At 35.2% G+C, this 20,401-nt stretch overlaps 1 protein-coding gene across 11 annotated transcripts in view; it reads right to left on the reverse strand.

Moving 5' to 3' along the window:
* Nucleotides 1-20,401, reverse strand: part of DMD (dystrophin) — a 1,047,400-nt gene that overhangs the window by 337,309 nt on the left and 689,690 nt on the right. For all 11 annotated transcript variants that reach the window (XM_050333288.1, XM_050333286.1, XM_050333290.1 and 8 more), the window contains 2 exons: nucleotides 6,546-6,647; nucleotides 1,883-1,991 (listed from right to left, as the gene is read on the reverse strand). In XM_050333288.1, coding sequence (XP_050189245.1) covers nucleotides 1,883-1,991; nucleotides 6,546-6,647 — 211 coding nt within the window. The remainder of the gene's footprint in view (nucleotides 1-1,882; nucleotides 1,992-6,545; nucleotides 6,648-20,401) is intronic.

A 20,401-nucleotide genomic window follows, 5' to 3' on the forward strand; every position in this document is an offset into this window, starting at 1 on the left:
TACTAGAAATTCCATTTAAATAAAGAAGAACCTTTTTTTTTTCTTCTACTGTCAGAGTTGCTCAACAATGGCAAAAGCTGCCCAGAGAGATTACGGAGTCTCCATCCTTGATAATACTAAAACGTGACTGGACATGACCCTGAGAAACCTGTAGTAATTGACTGTGCTTTGAGCAGGTGGAATAGATGTCTCCCCAGGTCCCTTCTGAATTCTACAGTTCTGTGATGCTAATATCACAGTAAACCAACTCAAATAAAGAAAAATTATGAATTACTGTTACAAGCACAGGTTCAAATTTTAAGTGCTCTTGACAACAGAAAGGAAATCAATCTTACTTCCTGTTTAATCCTTTATAGAAAACCAGTGCTTTAATTTTCTGCATGTATAATTCCATCTGCTGAGTCTCAGAAATGTTAGCAGTCAGAGCCTACATCTTGCACTAAGGTAAATGAGTAATTTTGCAATTCTTCAGCTAAAGATGAGTAATAAAATAATATACTGCACTACTACTCTGTGTTCTTGCTCCCGTTCCATCATTATAATTCCTTTTGTAAAGGTAAATATACAGCTTGCCAACACTCTTTGCCTCTAGAATCTGATATAACCTGATCACACACAAAACTGACACAGCAAGTTTAGTGACCCAGCAGAACAAAAAACAATCATGCATCTCCTTCAATCCCTCCTTATCATTACATGAATTTCTTCAGAATGCCTTAGAACAAAATCCTGTAAAGCAAGATACTGTTGTCCTACAAGCTTTAAAAAATATTAGTGGTATCTTGTGCAATAATACTTCTCTGAAAAAAAAAAAGTTTTTTCTGCTTTACTGTCCCAGAGAGTCAGTAGTAGAAGGTAGAGAATTCTCCAAATTCTCCAATTTCAGCTTTTCTTGAACGTTACCCACTAAAACATGCCAAAAGCAAGAGGGATAAACATCCTACATATAATCAAATTCCAAGTCATTACTGTATCTGTATCATAGCCTGAGTTTCAATCTTACAGGGCTGGGAGTGGGGACATTTCTTTCTGCTCCCACAGATGATGAGCAGGGTTCCAAATTGTATAGCTGAGTAATATTCTTCATCCAAGCAACTGAGATAGTTCAATATCAAGCAGAGAATCTCAAAGACTTGAGAAACTCAGACTGAACCCCATGCTTCCATTATGTATTTTTTCCACCCATGCTTAATCGCTACATTTTAAAGGAAAACAGTGGGAAATAAAATTCATTTATCAAGGAGAAAAAAGTTAGTTTGTAATCCTTGTAGAGAACAAGCAGGTGCAAAGAGATCTGAGAAGTATCTAATATAAATCTGACTAAAATTTTAAATGAAATGGAGATCAGTTGTCTTGTGTATTCATGAATGCAAGACACACAGAGATATATATCACAGACTTTATATTTAACTGCAGAGTTACTCCTACCGTGTTGTTGTATTACTTTTTCTATGAATACACAATCTTTGTCTTGAAACAGTCTCACTTTACTGCCCTATCAATAGTAGTAATTTCAGAATTTCATTCTGTGACCAATTTAGACACTTGACCTATAGCATTATTATTTTTTAATTTAAATAATTTGTCTCCCTTTGCAGTATTTCCTCCATTAATATATGTAGAAAGTCAAAATCCCATAAAGAAACATGACTTTGAAACAGTAATAATTTGAAAAGCATGCTGCAACCTTGACATCAAATAATAATCTAATTTGTCTTCTGGGATACACTGCACAAAATAGAAAGGTAATAATAAAAACAAGTTGAATGGTAATAGTAGCACTTGAACGATGTAGAATTAATTTAGACAGTCTCCAGCCATTTTCATTTTAACTGTGTGACTTGTAATAAATTAAAAAATATATATATACTGAAGCACTTACAGACACCTGGAGAGAATTGGCCAAATGCTGACAATGCTGGCTTTTCCTTTAGTTGTTGAATTAAGTGATGTATTGCCTTCCAGTCAGCATTCAAGTCTTCTAATTTTTTCTAGAATAAAACATAACAATATATTAAATTTATAATACATAAATTAATGTATCATAGAATTATTTGGGTTAGAAGGGACCTTAAAGATCATCTCCCCTCCCACCATGGGCGGGGATGACACCCACTAGATAAGGATGCTCAGGGCCCCATCCAACCTGGCCCTGTATTGTAAATAAATTACACCTTTGTAAGGAAAATAGGATGACTTCTTCTTTAACATATCGTAGAGAACTCTGGCTTTTAATAACTGTAACCTGAGATGTTAATTTTTTTAGTTAAAATGGAAAGGTGAATTATGAATTTCAAAAAGCTTATCAATAAAACCTCTGCATTTGTAACATCAAATGCAGAATTCATTCTTCCACCTATTAAAAAAAAAGAAAAAAAAAAAAAGGAAAAAATGAAAAAGAAAGTTTTAGGACTCTTTAGGGAGTCACAAACTTCAGTGTGTGTGTGGGCACACAATCCTGATCAGTAATGGCTAAACTGTTCCTTTTAAACAAAACCTGCGTGAAAGTTTAAACTGTGAATAACATCAGTCCTCAGATAACCCTGAGAGGCATTTAGGTTTGAAAATGTTCTTTCTGCCTCCTTTTTCCCTGGCTTTAAGGACTGTAAAGAAGGATGAAACATTGCTAATTCTATGCTGACATCTCTAAACTCTTAAAATGAAGGCTGCATTTCCTTTTAAGCTTCTCCCTGACCGTCTTCTACAAAAAGCAACAAAGAGTACCAGTGCCACTCAGGAATGCTGTTAGTATTCTATGGTTCCAATCCACAGCTAGGTATTTAGTATAAATCACAATCCAGCTGTGATGGAAACTGGATGCCTATTAAGCAAGATATTTTAATTACCTAGAGTCTAAGACATCAAGGTTCAACAGGAGAGGGATAGAGAACAAAGTTCATTAAATTGATGTGTGTAGACATACACACACAGATTCTGAGATAACACAGTTTTATATTCTGATATGTCAGGGGACTGTTTTTAGAATTTGCCTTAAGCTTTGCCATAAGTACTCTAAATCTGTAAAGTTATTTTCTATCCAACAGCAATGGAGGCCAGAATATTATCTGGTATAAACTCTAGTCAGATTTTTGGTTAAATGGTTTTCTATAGGGCAAGAGAGAAAGGATACAATTCTGCATTACGGAATATACCAAATTTTTATCTTTAGAAGCAGTTTAAAAACTCCACTAAAAAAATTAAAAAGTCATGCATATCAGATATTCTCCTCGATAATAGACTATGAGGAGTAGGCAGAACGAACAACTGGGCATGTGGGATAAACATAACTTGTATGACAATTCAAAATCATAGATATGTTTTATATCTGTATGGATTACAGTCACACAGAAATGCACACTTTGGACACAGTTATGGCAGATTTTAAAGTTCTTTTCTTTTCCCCTGCTTCCCCCCCCACCCCCTGTTTTTTCCCCCTGCTGCTGTAGCCCAAGAACCTACTTCCAGAGCAAAAATGTGAAGTATTGCTCCAATATCTATTAATTTAATAGTTGCACAGAGTGGTTTAAAAGCAAAAGCTGGAGAGATTACACTATCAAAGTCTGGTTTATTTTACAATACAGTCACAGTAACTCAGGAAGGAGATGTGAATGTAATATTTATAATACTGGTCTTTGTTAGGAGTAATGCCTTACCATTCACAGGTATATGAGCCAGACCTTTCTTTCCAGCAATGACAAAACATAAAACATGCCCAACCACAGACATTAGAGTCTGAGGCAACATCTGCACCACTGAGACGAGAGTAGCCAGTTCTAAACTCTTCGATCAAAATTATAGTTTGATCTTGCATCTGGCATAAATTAGTATGCATGTATTAAATTGTTAACTTCTTTGAACATAACAATTTTCATTTAATTGCAACTCTAGAGCTTTGGTGACAAGCATGAGCATCAAAATATATTGCATTGAGGACAAATGTTACATAATTTATTTAAATGTCATCACTGGTGCAATTTAAGTGAGGTTAACTTTCATACATGAACCAATTTCACTGACAGCCTAAATATAGATATGAATATTTGGAGAAAGAAATGATTCAGTCTTTTAAAAGTAAGACTGAGGACAATGCAAATGAGTTCCTCACTACTTCGCACCCATGAGAGGAAAAGACAAACTGAGTCCTGTGGTAAGGGAACCAAAGTTCTTCCACTGCCACAGAAATCCCTTCCTGAATAAACTGCTCTGAATAAGTGCAGTTAATCATGAGAATGGGGCTTACATTCTTTCTATTGCCACTGACACCAGCAGTAACCTCTCTCTCCCTCACCTTCAAAAGCTTTACAGAAATGCATTTCAAAAGCCTGAAATCCATTTTATAAAAGTGAATAGGTCTGATTACTAAAGTGCTAGTGCTTAAAGGATCACACATCTCATCCCATTCTTGCCTCTTGAATCAGCATATACTAGGATTTCATTTGCCAACAAAAATGTTTTTACAGACTTGCATTGCAAAATTCTATTTTACTATGCTTAGTGTAGGTGTGAAAATACACTTACTTCAGTGACATAACTGTGAGATAAGATTGTGTCAATATAAATCCATGGGATTTAATTTACATTCAAAACACTATAATGAAAATATATTATAAAGGTTGCAAAGATAAGCAGCTAAACATTAGGAAATGCCAGAATGACATTAACTATGAACATTATTTCAGATAAAATGCACATAATTGCACTGATATCTTTAATTTTCTGGCACATACTGCTTTTGAGCACAAGAAAGGCTTGCAGTGAGAATAAGTCAATAGGACCTCTACTTCATTTATTGAAAAGAATGTGATGATTTGTGGTAAGTAAAAGGAAACAAGGGAGGAAAAAAAGCACCTAAGAAAAATTTGCCTCAAAAAAAATTATTGCCTAAATAATCTACAAAGTTGTTAAGCAATGCTATGCAACTAATTAATGCTTTTAAAAAGGCCACATAATTTTATCTTTTTTTTTTTCTTCTGTGCCACACACTAAACAAGGACTATGAGTGTAAGTGTTGAATTGCTGTTTGCACTGGGAGTGTTGTCTGTATCCTGCACTGAATTAGGCACAGTTCAGCCTAGACCAGGGGCACCAGAGTAGATTTAACTGAAGAATTTTTTTTTAAATTCTGAGGTATTAACTTTGCAAACTTGCTAAGGAAAACACCCAACACAGAGCTAAAAACTTTGCTTCTGCCCACTCAAGTCACCTTCAGTTTACCTCTTCTAGCATTTTACCCCTGTTTAGGAGACCTGATCATTTAAAATGCACAGATACCAAAGGGGAAAATAACTCCTATGGATTTCTGCTTAAGAAAGAAATGGAACCAAATCATTCTTAAACATGTATTAATTTCTAAAGTGGATACAAGTTTATTCATGTGTTCCTGTGAATGGAGATGTGCTGGTGGGATAAGTAGTTCAGAAGAGGTTTTGTAAAAGTAGGAAAATACTACTTCAACTGTAGTGACTAAATATGGATGGTAAAACCAAGAAATTCACTGCAGAGATCACCTATAGACATCCTAACTTTGCGAAGAAACCTTTTTCTGTAAATTGAGGTTATTGAGTAATCTATGTTTGGAAAAGCTTTAAAGACAAAGTTTGCTACCTCTGCTTAGTCAGAAGCAATTGCAGTAGATACTTAGTGTAATAAACAAGCTACTATTACATTATATACATGTTCACATGTATTATCATGTTCAGAGATACTCCATTAGAAGTTATAAAACTAGAAACCAGATCAAAGTCTGGTTGGTATAGTAGTGACCTTACTAGTTTGATCTCCTGCTCCAAAAGTAGCAGAACTAGACATGGAAGAATGTTTGGTGATGACTTTCTGCTTCAAGATTCCAATGACAGTGAATACAAAATGACACTCTAGCTTCAGTGAATGTCCATGTAGTCTTTAGGAAACAGAGTGTAAAATATCTTCTTATAACTAACTTCTATCTTGAAGAAAAGGATTTTACAGTACATAAAGAGAAGTGTTGGGAGGCATAGCCTTCCTAATAGTGTGTCCTCTGCTCCAAAACAGAATCAAGTCAGTCATTCTAGATAAATTTTGGGAAAGAAATAAAGTGGGGAAGTTCTGTGTTGCTAGGTGTTCTTTCCTTCAAACAGAAAAAAAAAATATAAATAAAGCAAAGTATCCTTTTTATCTCGACTCTTACCTTTTCTAGTAAATTTGCTTATGTTTTCTTTTATATGACAAAATTTCTGAAGCTGAAATTTAAAATAAAGCACTTTAAAAACATGTTATATGTTGCCATTATTAGGCACCAAAAATTATATTTGCTTTCAGAGTGAATACTCTTGAATGAGTAGAGCAACCTTAACATCAAAAACAATATTCCTGTCACAATACACACAAAAAAACATTCTAGCTGGGAACATTACATTTTCCCTGGCTATGCCATCACAGAACAGAACAAATGCCATTTGCCAGGTTCTTTCATTGATTTTAAACAGAGCACATCAAGGACAAGTGTACAACAGGGGAAGCATAACCCATTACACAGTAATGGATATTGCTATAGGTTGCTTCATTACCTTTACTGGATGAGTAGCTGGTTTTTCCTTATATAAATGACACCCTTTAGACAAAACCTCTTCCACATTCGGCTGTTTAGCCTGCACTGCTGCTTCAGTTTCCTGAAAAATAAAAACACATGCAGTCCAGATTAACTATAGCATAAGCAGTAAGACTGAACAGTCCTACAGCTCCATGGGACACTGTGAAACACCAGTGGAGTAGTTTCTGCTCACAATTGGTGTGTGGAGCAGCTAAAGACAAAGAGGATCACCAAAGTAAATAAAAGCAAAGAGGGATGGAATAGAGTAATGCTAGCAAAATAAACAGTGGTAGGTCACTTCATCCTGAAGGTTTCAATAAAATGATTAAAAAGCTAACACAGATTCATAGTAGGAAAGACAGGCATGAGAAATCTCATTTAAGCAGCTCTGTCCTTTTGTCTGTTTTACATCACCAGCAGATAAAAGGTGCACTGGTTAACATTTTGTTCATACAACACGTGGCATTAAAACGGTATAATGAGATGTGACAATGATACTGAATTTACAAAGATAAAAAGAGTTAAAAGAAAATTACTATTATGAGTAGTAAACTAGCACTTGTGTAGGAAAAGCCTTACAGTAATGAATTAAAAAGAAAACCACAACAGTAGTCACAATTCCTGAAGGTAAGAGAAGGCACCTTCCATTAGCAACAACACCCTCCTGAATCAACAACAGGTTATTCTCTAACAATTTTTTAATCTGGAAAGGTGTAATCCATATCCTAACATAAGTAAACTCCAAGCAACCCTTTCCAGCATACAGAGGCTTCATTTCAGGCAGACCAAATGAATAATGGGTGAAGCACTTCATATAGATAACTTAAAGGAAAAGACACCCCAAAACTCACAAAAAACAGCCAAACAACCAACTAAACCCCAAACCCACTAATAATTGCCAAAGAAAAGATAAACTACACCTAGACTTTAAAGATTCAATTTATTTCATTTTGCTAGTAATATAAGGAAAAAAAAATCTGCTTTATCAAAATTTTTGGTTGGGATTTTTTTGTTTTTATCTCTTCATTCCTCACCCATCTACTTTATAGCTTCACTTCCTTGTCCTAAACAATATTGCTGACTGTCCATTGACCCTCCAACTTAATTTTCTGCCCACAGTCTCAGTTATTGTTAATGTGACAGTAGACAAGATTGTGTGTCAGGTATGTCACTATCTGAGCCAACACATTATTTTATTGGTGGAAATCTGCTGTTCTTTTTACTGCAATAAACTTGTTGAAATCTGTGTCAGTTTAAGTCTCAACAAGGGGCCATTTTGCTCCTGTGTTTCAGCTCAACATATAAATTGTGTCTATATTGATGCCTGAAATGTTACTTGCAAAACTTTATGGACAATCAGTAAAAATAAAAAGTTGATAAATTCCATATCATCTTTCAATTTTCTTTTCAAATACTGTTTATCAACAGCAAATGAACTGAATGAAAGCTTATCTGATGTCTTGCAATGATATTTGAAATATGTTTGAATTTAATTGTGTTTTGTTCTGCATTTCAATATTAATGAGATACAACTGTAAGGATTCATAGAGAATAAGCACTTAAAAGCAATGCACAGTAAAACTGGGATATTGGGGGGTAGAGAGGTGAGATTTTATTAACCTGTTGATCAACTCCTCATTAAAGTATTATTTTGTTTCTGTTTCCATACTAGGTTAGCTTTCGACTTCCCTTCTCAGCATATAAAGAAAAAAATAATAATCAAGGAGCGTTAATGAAGAGGTAATTTTCTGGCTATCTTGATGAAAGATAAGAATCTTAATATTTATTTATTTAGTTGTTGTTTTGTTGGTTTTTTCTTTGTTTGTTTTTAAATGAAGCCATCTGCAGTATTAGGTCAATGTTTTCTGTTTTGTATTTCTACGCATCTCACATACTCGTTTTATAAGAGCATTAAGTATCATAACAAAATCTGTAGCAGGAAAAGCACATTAAAACACCCTGTAAAGTTCAAGAATATCAAGAACACTATTGGTTTGCCTACATTACTGGTTGTAGTGGTTTTAAGTCTAGGCCTTTCAGGAGGGTTTCTAAAGCTTTGCCATGTGTTTGAACAGGCTGGGTTTGTAATAACAGCCATTAATGGTCAGGTTCCACCACAAGGAACTGGAAATTCAAACCAAAGAAGAACTCGGCTAGGATGGGCACTCCAAAGTAATCCAAAGGACTGTTCACAACAGGGATTACTACTCAAGTCCTGTAGCTGTAACACAATTTGGCTGCTCAGTATTTATTTGTACTCTACCTTCTACATTGAAATGTGAATCATGATTCACCATATGTAAACATATAAATAGGCTAATTTCTCCTTTAAAATTAAGAGAAAAAGAAAAAATGCAAAATTAATAACTGATGGTACCATGTGACTCCCCATTCTGCAAAAAAGTAGAAAACACTGAACAATCCTTGTCATCACTATTGTCATTATTTTAATAATTGTCATTATTTATGCTAATACCAGTATACACAACACATTAAAACTGAGATATTCCATTTTTACATATTATATAAACATTTTAAGATGTATTCTTTATAGATTCAAAAGTTATTTGTTCTTTATGAACAGAATAAAGGTATACATTTCCATAGCTAGGTAACAGCAATGTAATGTATTTAGTTGTTAAATCACAAATTCCTTCTGCTCTACAATTTTCTGGAGCCATATGAACTAATCTTTTGTAATCTGATCTTTCAAATTCAATGGCCTTGACCTAAACCAAAATGCATTGTGCAAGTTTATCCAATTTAGCATGATGCTTCATTTGAGATATATTTGGAAAAAAGACTAGAGATAAGAGTCCAGGGGAAAAAGAGATTCTCAGTATCTTGAATTCTACACAGTGAGCAAGTTTCCAGCAGTTTCAAATCCATTTGCTATGTGACACCCTGTTAAGGTAGGTCAACGGGTCAACCTCAAGAGAGGTTTCAGGATTCTGCTCCATCACTCAGTTCCCACAGAGAAGAAAATAGTAGTGACTTGCATCATGGCATCCAACTCCTTCACTCACAACTCTTTGTTATCTCTCTGCAGTCATCATCTGGGCTGTGTAGGATCCAAGAGAAGGGCACACTCCCAGAGCAGGGCCTGGCTACTACTCAAGCTAATAGGAATTGTCAACACCCATGTCAATCAGTTTTTAGAGAATACCAAAGTCATATCTTTTCAAAAGTCCTGATTCAAACCCTTTGCCATACTCACTTTGCTTGTTGTGGAAAGATGCAGAACTGTCTCTGGGAGACAGAGCTGACTCTACTGGCATTGTACAATTTATGAACTGCCTGGGAAAGCAACTGCAATGCTACTTCTGGGCTGGATGACGAATATGCTAATTAACTTTTCACACATATGGCAAATTAAAATACATCATAGTTGGAAACTGCTGTTTCTCAAACATGTATAAACAACAATTGGAGGCTACCTTTTTCCGTGACGCACCATCTATGAATTTTCAGTGGTGTTAAAGTGGTGCATCCAAACTGATAAAAGCCTGCTGCTGGATAAGCCACATTGGCTTCTGCATTTCCAACAACATGTCAATTCAACCTGCTGAACAAAGTCACAGGCTGAAAAAGTGGCAAGGACTTGTCTACAGCCCCATCTGGACTATGAAAGTCTGTTGATATAGCTCAGAACTTAGAAAATTCATATTCCTTAGCTGAAACCAATATATTGGCTAAACCTCTGGTGTGTATGCCAATGGAAGATAAAGTTTGATGGCTTGGCATATGTTATTTCAAGAGATGGTGACTATCCTAGCAGACACAGACAGGCTGTTTGACATATGCTGCACATATATTAGGAGGCCCAGTCAACTATCTGTAAACGTATCTGCAGCATTTCTGACTGTGTATTGGTCTATATTAAGAATCACAAGCACTGATTCACCTTTTGCTAACGCAGGTAAAGCTTTTGGGATCAATTTCCCAATGAGGTTACATCCATTAGATATGTTCTGCATGGACTGCAGGAGAAGCTCAGAATGATTAAACTTATGTCTTCATTGTGAAATACAATGCAAAAATGGAACCTTAATTACAATAGTCAAAGAAAATTTAAAAAAAGGAAACAGTTTGAAATTAGTATTGTGAGTTGTTTTAAAAGTTGTGACCTCTCTTTTAGCAAGACATTAAATCAAGATTAAACTTATTTTTTATGTATTTATAAAAACACCTTATATTATCTTTTACAGTAGTGGCCAGGTAGAGTCCCAGTTGAGCTTTCACCTTACTAATTTCCTCTCTACATGACCTAACAACACCATTGTACTCTTCCTTAGTTGCCTGACCCTTCTTCCAAAGGTCATAAACTCTCTTGTTTATTGTGAGTTCCAGCAAAAGTTCCCTGCTCAGTCAGGCTGGTCACCTTCCCCGATGGTTCTCTTTTGGCACATAAGGACAGTCTACTTCTGTGCTTTTAAGAGTTCCTTCTGAAGGATGTCCAATCTTCTCGGACCCCTTTATCAGTAACAACCATTTCCCAGGGCACTCTCTGAGCCAGTACTCTGAATAGGCCAAAGTCCACCCTCTGGAATTACAAGGGAGAAGTTTTGTTGACTCCCTTCCTTACTTAACCAGAATTGAAAATTCCATCATTTCATGGTCACTAAGTCCAAGACAGCCTCCAACCACCACATCTCCCACCAGCCCTTCTTACCCACAAACTCAACCTTATCATCACTGTCCTTGAGCTCTATACAGGCAAAACACTCCCTAATATACAGAGCCATCCACTGTCCTGAAGTCCTTTTTGACTGGCCTAGGATTTCTCATCACTGCTGACTTGGACAACCAGAAGTGGGCAATAGTAAGAGGACCAAATCAGTCCAAAGAGTGTCCTAGTAATATCTCTTATTGAGACTTCCCCATGGGATGGATCTGGTTTGCATATAGGACCCTCAGTTCCCTCAGAAGAGAGTCACCTACAACAATTACCCTTCTGTCTTTCTTAACAGCCGTAAATGTGAAATTCCAGTAAGGTTCATTGAAACATTCACGCCTATCTTTCAGGTTACTATTCCCACACATTAATGAAAAAACTATAAATAAATGGTAAGGTCCTGTGTGCCTCATTTTTTATCTTACAAGCAAAAAAAAGGGCAGTAGATAGAAAACGTGAATATATTCCCATTTTCAAGAATTCTAGTTCTAAAAATGTGACCTCATTTTTTCCTTTGAGTCAGCTCTGCACATTCCCATTCATGGAGTAGACTAACAAGCTAAACTGCCACAAAGAATAGTCAGAGGAGATTTAATTAAAATACATCAAAGTTCAGTTACACCACAGTAAGCATCAGATCTTGATGGTAGGTCAGATAGTACAGTCAATGGCATTCTCAGTAGTCACTTTAGATATTTATACAATATTATCAGAATACATCCAAGATATGCTATTAACAGTTCTGTGGCCATTCTGAGGTGGAACCTAATCCACCAGGGAAGAAATGCAGTTGCCGTTTTTAACTTCTATTTACTGTGCCATTATTTAAACTTCCTGAATAAAGACTTTAATCAATTTTGATAAAATTCAAGGCAAGACAAGCTTTTAGCTCTGTTCTTTTTTCACATAACAGATGAAAAGGTTTGATAACTTTTTGAATATTTTGCTTATCTCTATAGAGGAGTAAAACACTCTGTGTGAACAACTAAATTACAGAATTTAAATTCACCTTCCTGTCTTATAGGTTTATGAAAAAAACTACAAACAACCCCCTGAAGTAATTCAATTTAAAGACAGTTCCATTAGTGGTCTACATAGAAGCTTTAACACTAAAAATATTCTGTAACTAGTGGACAAACAATTTTATGCACCTGCCTCTAAAAAAGCTATTTTAATGAGTAAATAAAATAACCATTCTTTCCCCTATTACATTAAATGACTAATCTTTTAAATGTGTGAAAATAAAATTTGATCCCAAGACAGCACTAGAAGCTATTTTAGTGGGGAAAAGAATATTGTGAGATTCATTCAGCTTTTTAAAGTCAAGTACAGAAGCAAAAGACATTTGATTTTAATGAGAGTTTGGAAAATGATACAACTATAACTCTTGACCTCTGTGAACAATTTTTGAAATACTTAAGAGGAAAAACAATTCTAATACAGAAAAGAACACTACACAAAGAACCTCTTCCTTCTAAAAGTGCAACTTTTCAGTTTTTGAGTTCTTAACTACTTTGTAAACCTACTAGTGCAGTCTTTTTGCAGTTTGTGAAATACGTAAAACACAATGTTTTTTAAGACTTGATGTGTTGTTTATCCTGCAATATCTCTTATTCCTGGTACTGGAAAAGGGAAGGAAAGAAAGAAAAAGAAAAAGGAAATTGTCCAGAAAGAAATGGAACTGAGGAAATCCCAAAATTTAAGCCATTCAAAGTGCCTGAAACAGCAAACCCTACCACTTTGCAAAATGAAAGGATTTTTTTTTTCCAAAGCATGTCTTCCTGCTGGCTATCAGAAATTTGTGAGCTTCTTCTGCACTTCTAGAGGAGATGAAATATAGTAATTTTTTCCCAACACAGAGAAATCACTATCTATCCATTGCAGCTGTCTGTCCTGAAAAGGAAATTTCCTGGAGGTACTGAAGATAGATGAAATTATTAGCTGTAAAGACATGACCTGCAGATATGGTGTATGAAAAGAATTTGGCTATGGTGGTCATATACCGATAAAGCACAGTTAATCATCCAGTTGGACTGCAAAAAGGCACAGTAAGAAGAATTCTTTGAGATTGGATATGATTCAGAATATTTTATTTTGAGACTGGACAGGACACAGGATGAAACAGCTGCTCCTTTTCCACCAAGACTGAAGACCTGCTCTTATTTCCAGTTCATAATATAAAAGAGATCATAACAAATCCAGGAGAACTGACACAGAAGAAGGAAATTTGGCAGGAAAAAATAAGGAGAAATTCTTGCAAGAAAATAAGGGAAGTCCCAGTAATTTTACTAGCTCTTAGTATTGTGTGCTTTTAGCTGCTGCAGGGTAACAGCTTCAGAGGAAGAAAAGTTACAGAGGTTGACCCAGCAGCACATATAGAGTACACCATTAGTAACTTGACAGGCAAGTGAAATTTGGTGATAATTATAAAAATATTGAGTAATGAAAATTGTTTATTTCTTCTTGTAAACAGGAAAGAGAAATCAGAATTTCTTCTCTCTCATTGCACAAATAATGACAGTTTTATTCAATAAACTGATTTTTAAATAATTTAACTTGTGAGGGAGTCAGTGACATATCTCATTATTTTACCAACTAATTCTTGATTGCTTATTATTCTCTCTCTTTGGCCAGGGCTTACATGCAAATTTTTGTTCTCTTTTAAAGTTTAGTAAATAAGGAATCATTTTCACAGGCGCTTCTGGCTACAAAATAACATTAGAAAAGAAATAAACCCCAAAATCTATTACTGTTCTAACATTGGTTTATTGATTGTAATATGTTTTTAGAAATCCCCATCTTCTAATATTAGTCTTTAATACATCATTTAAAAAGAATATCCATAAGGATATATTTCTCCCATTTGTCTTTGAACAGTTACAGTGACATATTTCACTTGAAGAAATGGCAAAGACTGCTGCAGTTCATTATTTCAACAGCAGAAGCAGGGGTAGATTTCAGTAAACAGAATTTACATTCTTATAGTTAGGAAAAAATGCAGTTTGCTCGTTTTCAACTGCCTGATTTGCAAATGCAAATGGATGTTATATCCTCACTTTGAGTGGTGGCACCTTTTTTTTTCTTTTTTATTTCCGTAAACAAGTACATTATCAGAAGCTGATCTTTTCAGAATCTCAACCACTAATTTCATCCTGGAAGAAGAAAATTCTAATTGCAAAGTAAGGAATGAAAAGAACTAGTAAGTAAATGCTATTCAGTAGTGCCCAGTGTTAAACAACAGCCAGAGCACAACAGTTTGCATGGGGATGAACTTAGTTTTCTTCCCAGCAGCCTGGTTGGCGCTGTGTTTTGCATTTATGATGAAAACAGTGTTGATAACACAGGGATCTTCTAGCTGTTGCTGAGCAGCACCTACACACCATCAAGGCCTCCTCTGTTTCTCATGCTGCCTTGCAAGCAAACAGGTTGGGGGTGCACAAAAAACTGCGAGGAGACAGTGGGGACAGCTGATCCCAACTGGCCAAAGGGCTATCCTGGGCTGTTCTCTAATGCTCAGCAATGAAAGCTGTGGGGGAGGATGAAGAGGGGACATTTGGAGTAAAGGAGTTTCTCTTTCCAAGTAACTGTTACTCATGCACAAGCCCAGCTCTCCTGGGAGTGGCTGAACACCTGCCTGCTCATGGGACCTGGTGAATTAATTCCTTTCTTTGCTTTGGTTGCATGGGCAGGTTTGTTTTACCTGTTAAACTGTCTTTATCTCAACCCACCAGTTTTCTCACTTTTTCCCTTCTGATTCTCTCACCCATCCCAGTGAGCAAGCAGCTGTGTGGGGCTGAGATACTTCCCATTATTAACCCATAATAGTTTAGAAAGAATTCCCACCTGCCCTGCCAAGCAACTTGAACTGCAAAATTTTTGTGTAACAAATTGGCTCACTTTACAAGAGTATCTCACAACAGTCAAGCTTTACAGCACTACACCCAATATCAAAGCTACATTTACCTGGAAATTTGACGCAATATCTGCAACAGGACTGAGTGATTTCCATATTATCACTAACTTTAGTGTGAGAAAGAACTAAGATCACCTTAGGCATACATTTTTATTTTTACTTCAAACAGCAACTAAAAATAAACCAATTTTTACTCAAATATCAGCCAAAATAATAGCAAACTTATTCAAATATCCATCAGGTACCAAAAATTCATATAGTTTCCAATGTCCAAAAAACTGAGAAGATATACACTCCCTGCCTCTAGTATTTTTTATATAGCAATCAATTCAAAGCAAATTAAGACAAAGCTGACAGGACCTTGTGCAGCTGTAAGTGGTCATTTCTATTGGCTCTTCTTCATATTTCAGTATTTTAAATTGCATGTATCAGTATAGCAAAAGATACAATCTTACAAAATAAGTATTATTGTAATATAAATAATATACTACTATCAAGAAGAAGAATGTCTAAGACCTTTCAAGAGCTGTGTTTTGAAGAGAAAGAAAGTTTTCTGTTAAGAGCATATGAAATAGCTAATGAGAATGTTAGAAAACTGTATTTTGCAAATAGGAGAGGAAATTTCCTACCTCAGACAACCTAACTACACTGAAGCAAGCTACAGAGTTTTGGTATTGACTTCACTAGAGCCTTAGTAAACTGCCCTATCATTTCTGTAAGCTTTCTCCTATATTAATTCACCTGTTTACATTAACCACACTTTTCCCAGGGACTCAGACCTGGTCTGTTATAAACAGTAAAAGCAGGAAGCTAAAATGATAAGCTGAAGTACAACCTCATTAACTTCTAAGCAACTTCTAAAAAGCTTTTGCTTCCAAGAATGAAATCACATCCTGATTTACTATCTATTATTTCCTAGAAAAATACTACTACACATCAAATATATGATCACCTTTCAAAACTCTTTCCTCTCCTGAGATGGTGGGACATAGTGTTTTCAACCCATCCTTAAGGCTGCAAAGTCTGTTACAGGTTAAACAATTTACAAGGATTACTCATTGGGAAAGGAAAGCTTTGCCACATTTTTAGAGTCATCTGCAGCTAATGTTGTCTAATATTCTTGTACTTGCAATAGATTTCTTTAGAAGAGATTTGGATACAGACTGCTTAAAATTTAAACGCTCAGAGCTCACAAACAAAACATTGAGCAGGTTGCTCCTCAAAGTCCCACATGAAAATTTCTGTAAAGAGCAGGAACTGATTTAGGCAATGAATATCAAGCTATAGTTTCTATGAATTCACTGATACGGACTGCAGGTCTTAATAGTGCATTAAAAAGAGGAGTAGCTTAAAGTTTAAATTTCATCATCAGAAGTTTTCACAGTTCAGCCTTCTGCCAAATCAGGCATTGATGTCAGAATAAAGCAAGATGGATCTCTGAGGTACATATTCCTAACGTGCTTCTATGGACAAACTACACTACCCCTTATTGTATTTAAAAATTATTTATTTAAAAGCATGTTAGCAAAGTGAAAAGGTAAAAGAATAAGTAAAGCATTAAAATCTGACTTATCTGGCCTAGATCATCAAGTAGGAAGTGACAAATGAAGGCTGATGAAAGGAAAAATATGCCAATGTCCAGTTGGCATTTTCATTCTCTCCTGTGGGTGATTTTTCCTTTATTTATCTAGAACTAGGTTTGCCACTGCTCAGCCATGCCTTTGTCTTATGTTCTAACTGGAAGTTGTCAAGTATATAATGAAGTGATTGACAAGAGTTGACAGTCTTCTTATTGTCATTCAAAGTTATCAAGGACAAAATCCAAATACAAGTTATTTTTTAAAAATAAAGAGGTATTCAATTTTTTTTGAGGATGGTCAGTTTTTATCTGGCAAAAACAAACACAATGTGTTATTTTAAATATATGACAAGTGACCACTGCAGACTATAAACAGATATAAATTCTACACCCAGAGAGAGTTCAAAGCTTCTTTAGCAGTATAAGCAAAAATCAAGGTTATATAAGCCTTGGAAAAGGACTCAAGTACATAGGAGTACAGGAGGGGTGAGTGACAACCCAGAGGCAAGAAGGGAGTAAAAAGAAAATATTTGGGAACTGAGTAAGCAGTGAGAAGGGAGCAGTGAGATTGCAAGATGATTTGGAGTCAAGGTGGCTGGAAAACAAAGTGGGTTTTAATGTTGTCTGGAGAAGATGATTGGAAAGAGTCAGCAGGATTTTCAGTGAGCTATCAGTAGAAACATGAATTTCTGCATTCTGCCAACTCATTTCCTATCCAGAGTGTCATTTCTCCATCCATTTCTTAAACAGGACTCACATTTCTGTTCATTCTTTCCCCAACCTCATCACCTATAGTCACTTACATCTGTCAAAACACCCTGGAAAATTGTTTTGCAGTGGAAGAGGCAGTGCTGAAACAAAGACCTGAAAGAATTCCCAGAAAGTGCAGCTTTAACCTCCTCCTGTGGTTAGCAGGAGGTATGCTGACTCCTAAGGCTTTTAACAGGTAGGAGGTGGAGGAACAGGCACTACTGCCTCCCTTCTTTTCCTTGTGGCCTCTCCCCATATCCTTCCTTCCATCCCACACATCCTGAGATCTTCTGAAGAGGTAAAGAGCGCCATCAACAGACTCTTACAGAACATGAAGGATAGGTTTGTCTGTTTAGGTTGGAATAGAGCATATCCAGTTCCTCTTTTAACAGCAGGGGAGTTTGAGTCAAGCTGAGCATCCCAGACCATTTGACCATAAGGAGTAAATCTTTGCAATGGCAAAGAATTTGTAAAAGTATTAAGCATAAATAAACCCAATGTAAATTTGCACAGTGGTAATATGTATATTTTTGAAATAAAATCCAGAAAGCAAAAGAAAAAAATACCTAAATACTGTTTACTCAATGTATCCCTTTACTACACTATGTAGCTTGTTCAACCAGACAAATGGAGAGGAATACAGAATGAGGTTGGGTAAATATCTGTATTTTAATTTACTTATAAATATTTTTCTGTATATTTTTTTTACATTTGCTGTCCTTGTTAAAAAAAAAAAAAAAAAAGAAAAAGAAAGAAAAACATCACAAAAGGCAGAAGAAAAAAGCCTGGTTTATGTATACTTTGATGCAAACTAGTTAACGGATTCTTTGACTAATTTAAGAAGATTAAGTCTGTAACCAAAAATTAAGTGATGATTTTGAGAATGTAATAGATTACTCAGAAGGTGAAACAGCATTTAAAATGCAAAATTCAAGAAAACTGTAGGCACAGAACTACAATCACTAGACCTGTGTGCCTAAGAGATAGTGTCAGCCACAGTGCAGAACCCATCTTCCTGTGGAAAAATTCAAGGTGTGAAATTCAGACAAAGAGATACCATCAAAAAGGGTTTTTACCAGACACTCACTGTCTATCTGGCAAGTTGCTATCAAAGTCTTGCACATAGAGGCAGTAAATCCGTAACTTTCCAGAGATCCAGAGCAAACCAAAGGCATATCTTTAGCTCCTCACTCTGCTGAGGAGATTTTGTTTTCATAGGATTATGCAGAAAAGATAATGAATCTTAATGTAATATGTTGATATATCATATATACATATGCTGAATGGAAAAATCAGACAAATTCAAAGAGAGGATGATTAAAAATGAAATGTCAGCCTTCTGCCTGACACTGAGTTCTAGTCTACCCAGCACAAAGTTCTACTTATACAAATATTGGATGTAACTCCATATTAATTCCTTGGTTGAACTGATAACTATTTAGAAATTATCTAGATTTTCTCGTTAGACAAACATTTAAAAAAAAGCTTAAAATATTTTGAGGTTTTTTGAGTTTGTTTTTTAAAATACTGCCAGTTACCTACTTTACCATTTCCTTTTTAAATTTTACTCAAATTCAGTTCACATAATGAAACTCAGGGGAAATATTTTATACCTCAAATTCACCTGGGAAGAGAAAGCCTGGGAAATTAAAAAAAAAAAAAAAATCCAGTATCCAAGCAGTTTTCACAAGACACTGAGGAAAAAACATTAGAACACACAATGTTTTCCTCATTATTTTTTGTGCAATATAGGCTGGTAACTTTCAAGATTCCCTTACCAAAGTACTTTTTGTTACATTAAAGCATGGGAATCAGAGCTAACATGTACTTTGTTAAATTATTCCTAAGAATACTTTGATGGGTGTTTAAATATAGAAGTTATACATATGCATTTATTTTCAATTTTTCTTTAATGAATCCTAATTTGTATTTTCTGGTTTCTATTCTATAAGCATGTTTTAGTTTTTTGGTTCCATTCATAATCAAACTTTCCAGCCCAAAGTTTACTCTATGGAATTTTTAAGCCACCTATATGGCTTTTTGAACCACAGCTCAAAGCCATATGTACTGGTGGTAATGACCTGGCACATCACAGACATTGCAAAAGCACATTCCAATTACATAACTATGGATGAGTTAATTTACATTGTTACATTGGTAGAGCACAGTGGTCACAATATACCCCACTACTGCTTTTGAAAGAAGATTCAAAATTCTCCTACTAATACTGGTTATCTTTTTTTATTCACCACATTTGTCTTTCTATTTCAAGGACTACCAGAGAGTGTTTAGGAAAGTCACTGCTTATGCAGAAGTAAAAGAATCAAGGGTTTAAACAGAAAAAAATTGTGACGAAACAAGTAAAATAAAATAATTCTATAAACCCACCTAAATTTGCTTTTTGCTTTTTTCTTTTCTACATCTTTCTTTCTGACATAATTTTGTCATTACTCAGGCTGTGTTAAAAAATGACACAATTTAGTAGATTATAATCTGCAATGAGCACTATAATCTATAAAAAGTAATATTTTCAATTATGAGTGAGGGTACTGAGCTAAAAAATAATATATGAAAAGTATTTCAGAATACTGATATTTATTAAATGCAGTGCTAATTACTTGGAGTCAATTATGAATACATGGTAGCTCAGATACGTGAGAGATAAACAACATAAACCTAACCTTGTACAACTTTTCTCTAAATAATTTAAATGATCTTTGATTTTATGCCATAGATAGCACTGTTTCTTTGTAAAATTACAGCCCTACTTATTTACATTCTGTGAAAATGGCATAGTAACTTCATTTAATTTTAGCAACGTTATCTGATTAAAAGACACAAAAAATACCACAATACTAAAGTTCATAAAGTTCATTGTACTTTCTCCTGTAAACCTTAATTTTTCAGACAATTTAG

The sequence above is a fragment of the Myiozetetes cayanensis genome, unplaced genomic scaffold (assembly GCF_022539395.1).
Source record: "Myiozetetes cayanensis isolate MyiCay16 unplaced genomic scaffold, myiCay2020 scf5-8, whole genome shotgun sequence".
NCBI lineage: Eukaryota > Metazoa > Chordata > Aves > Passeriformes > Tyrannidae > Myiozetetes > Myiozetetes cayanensis.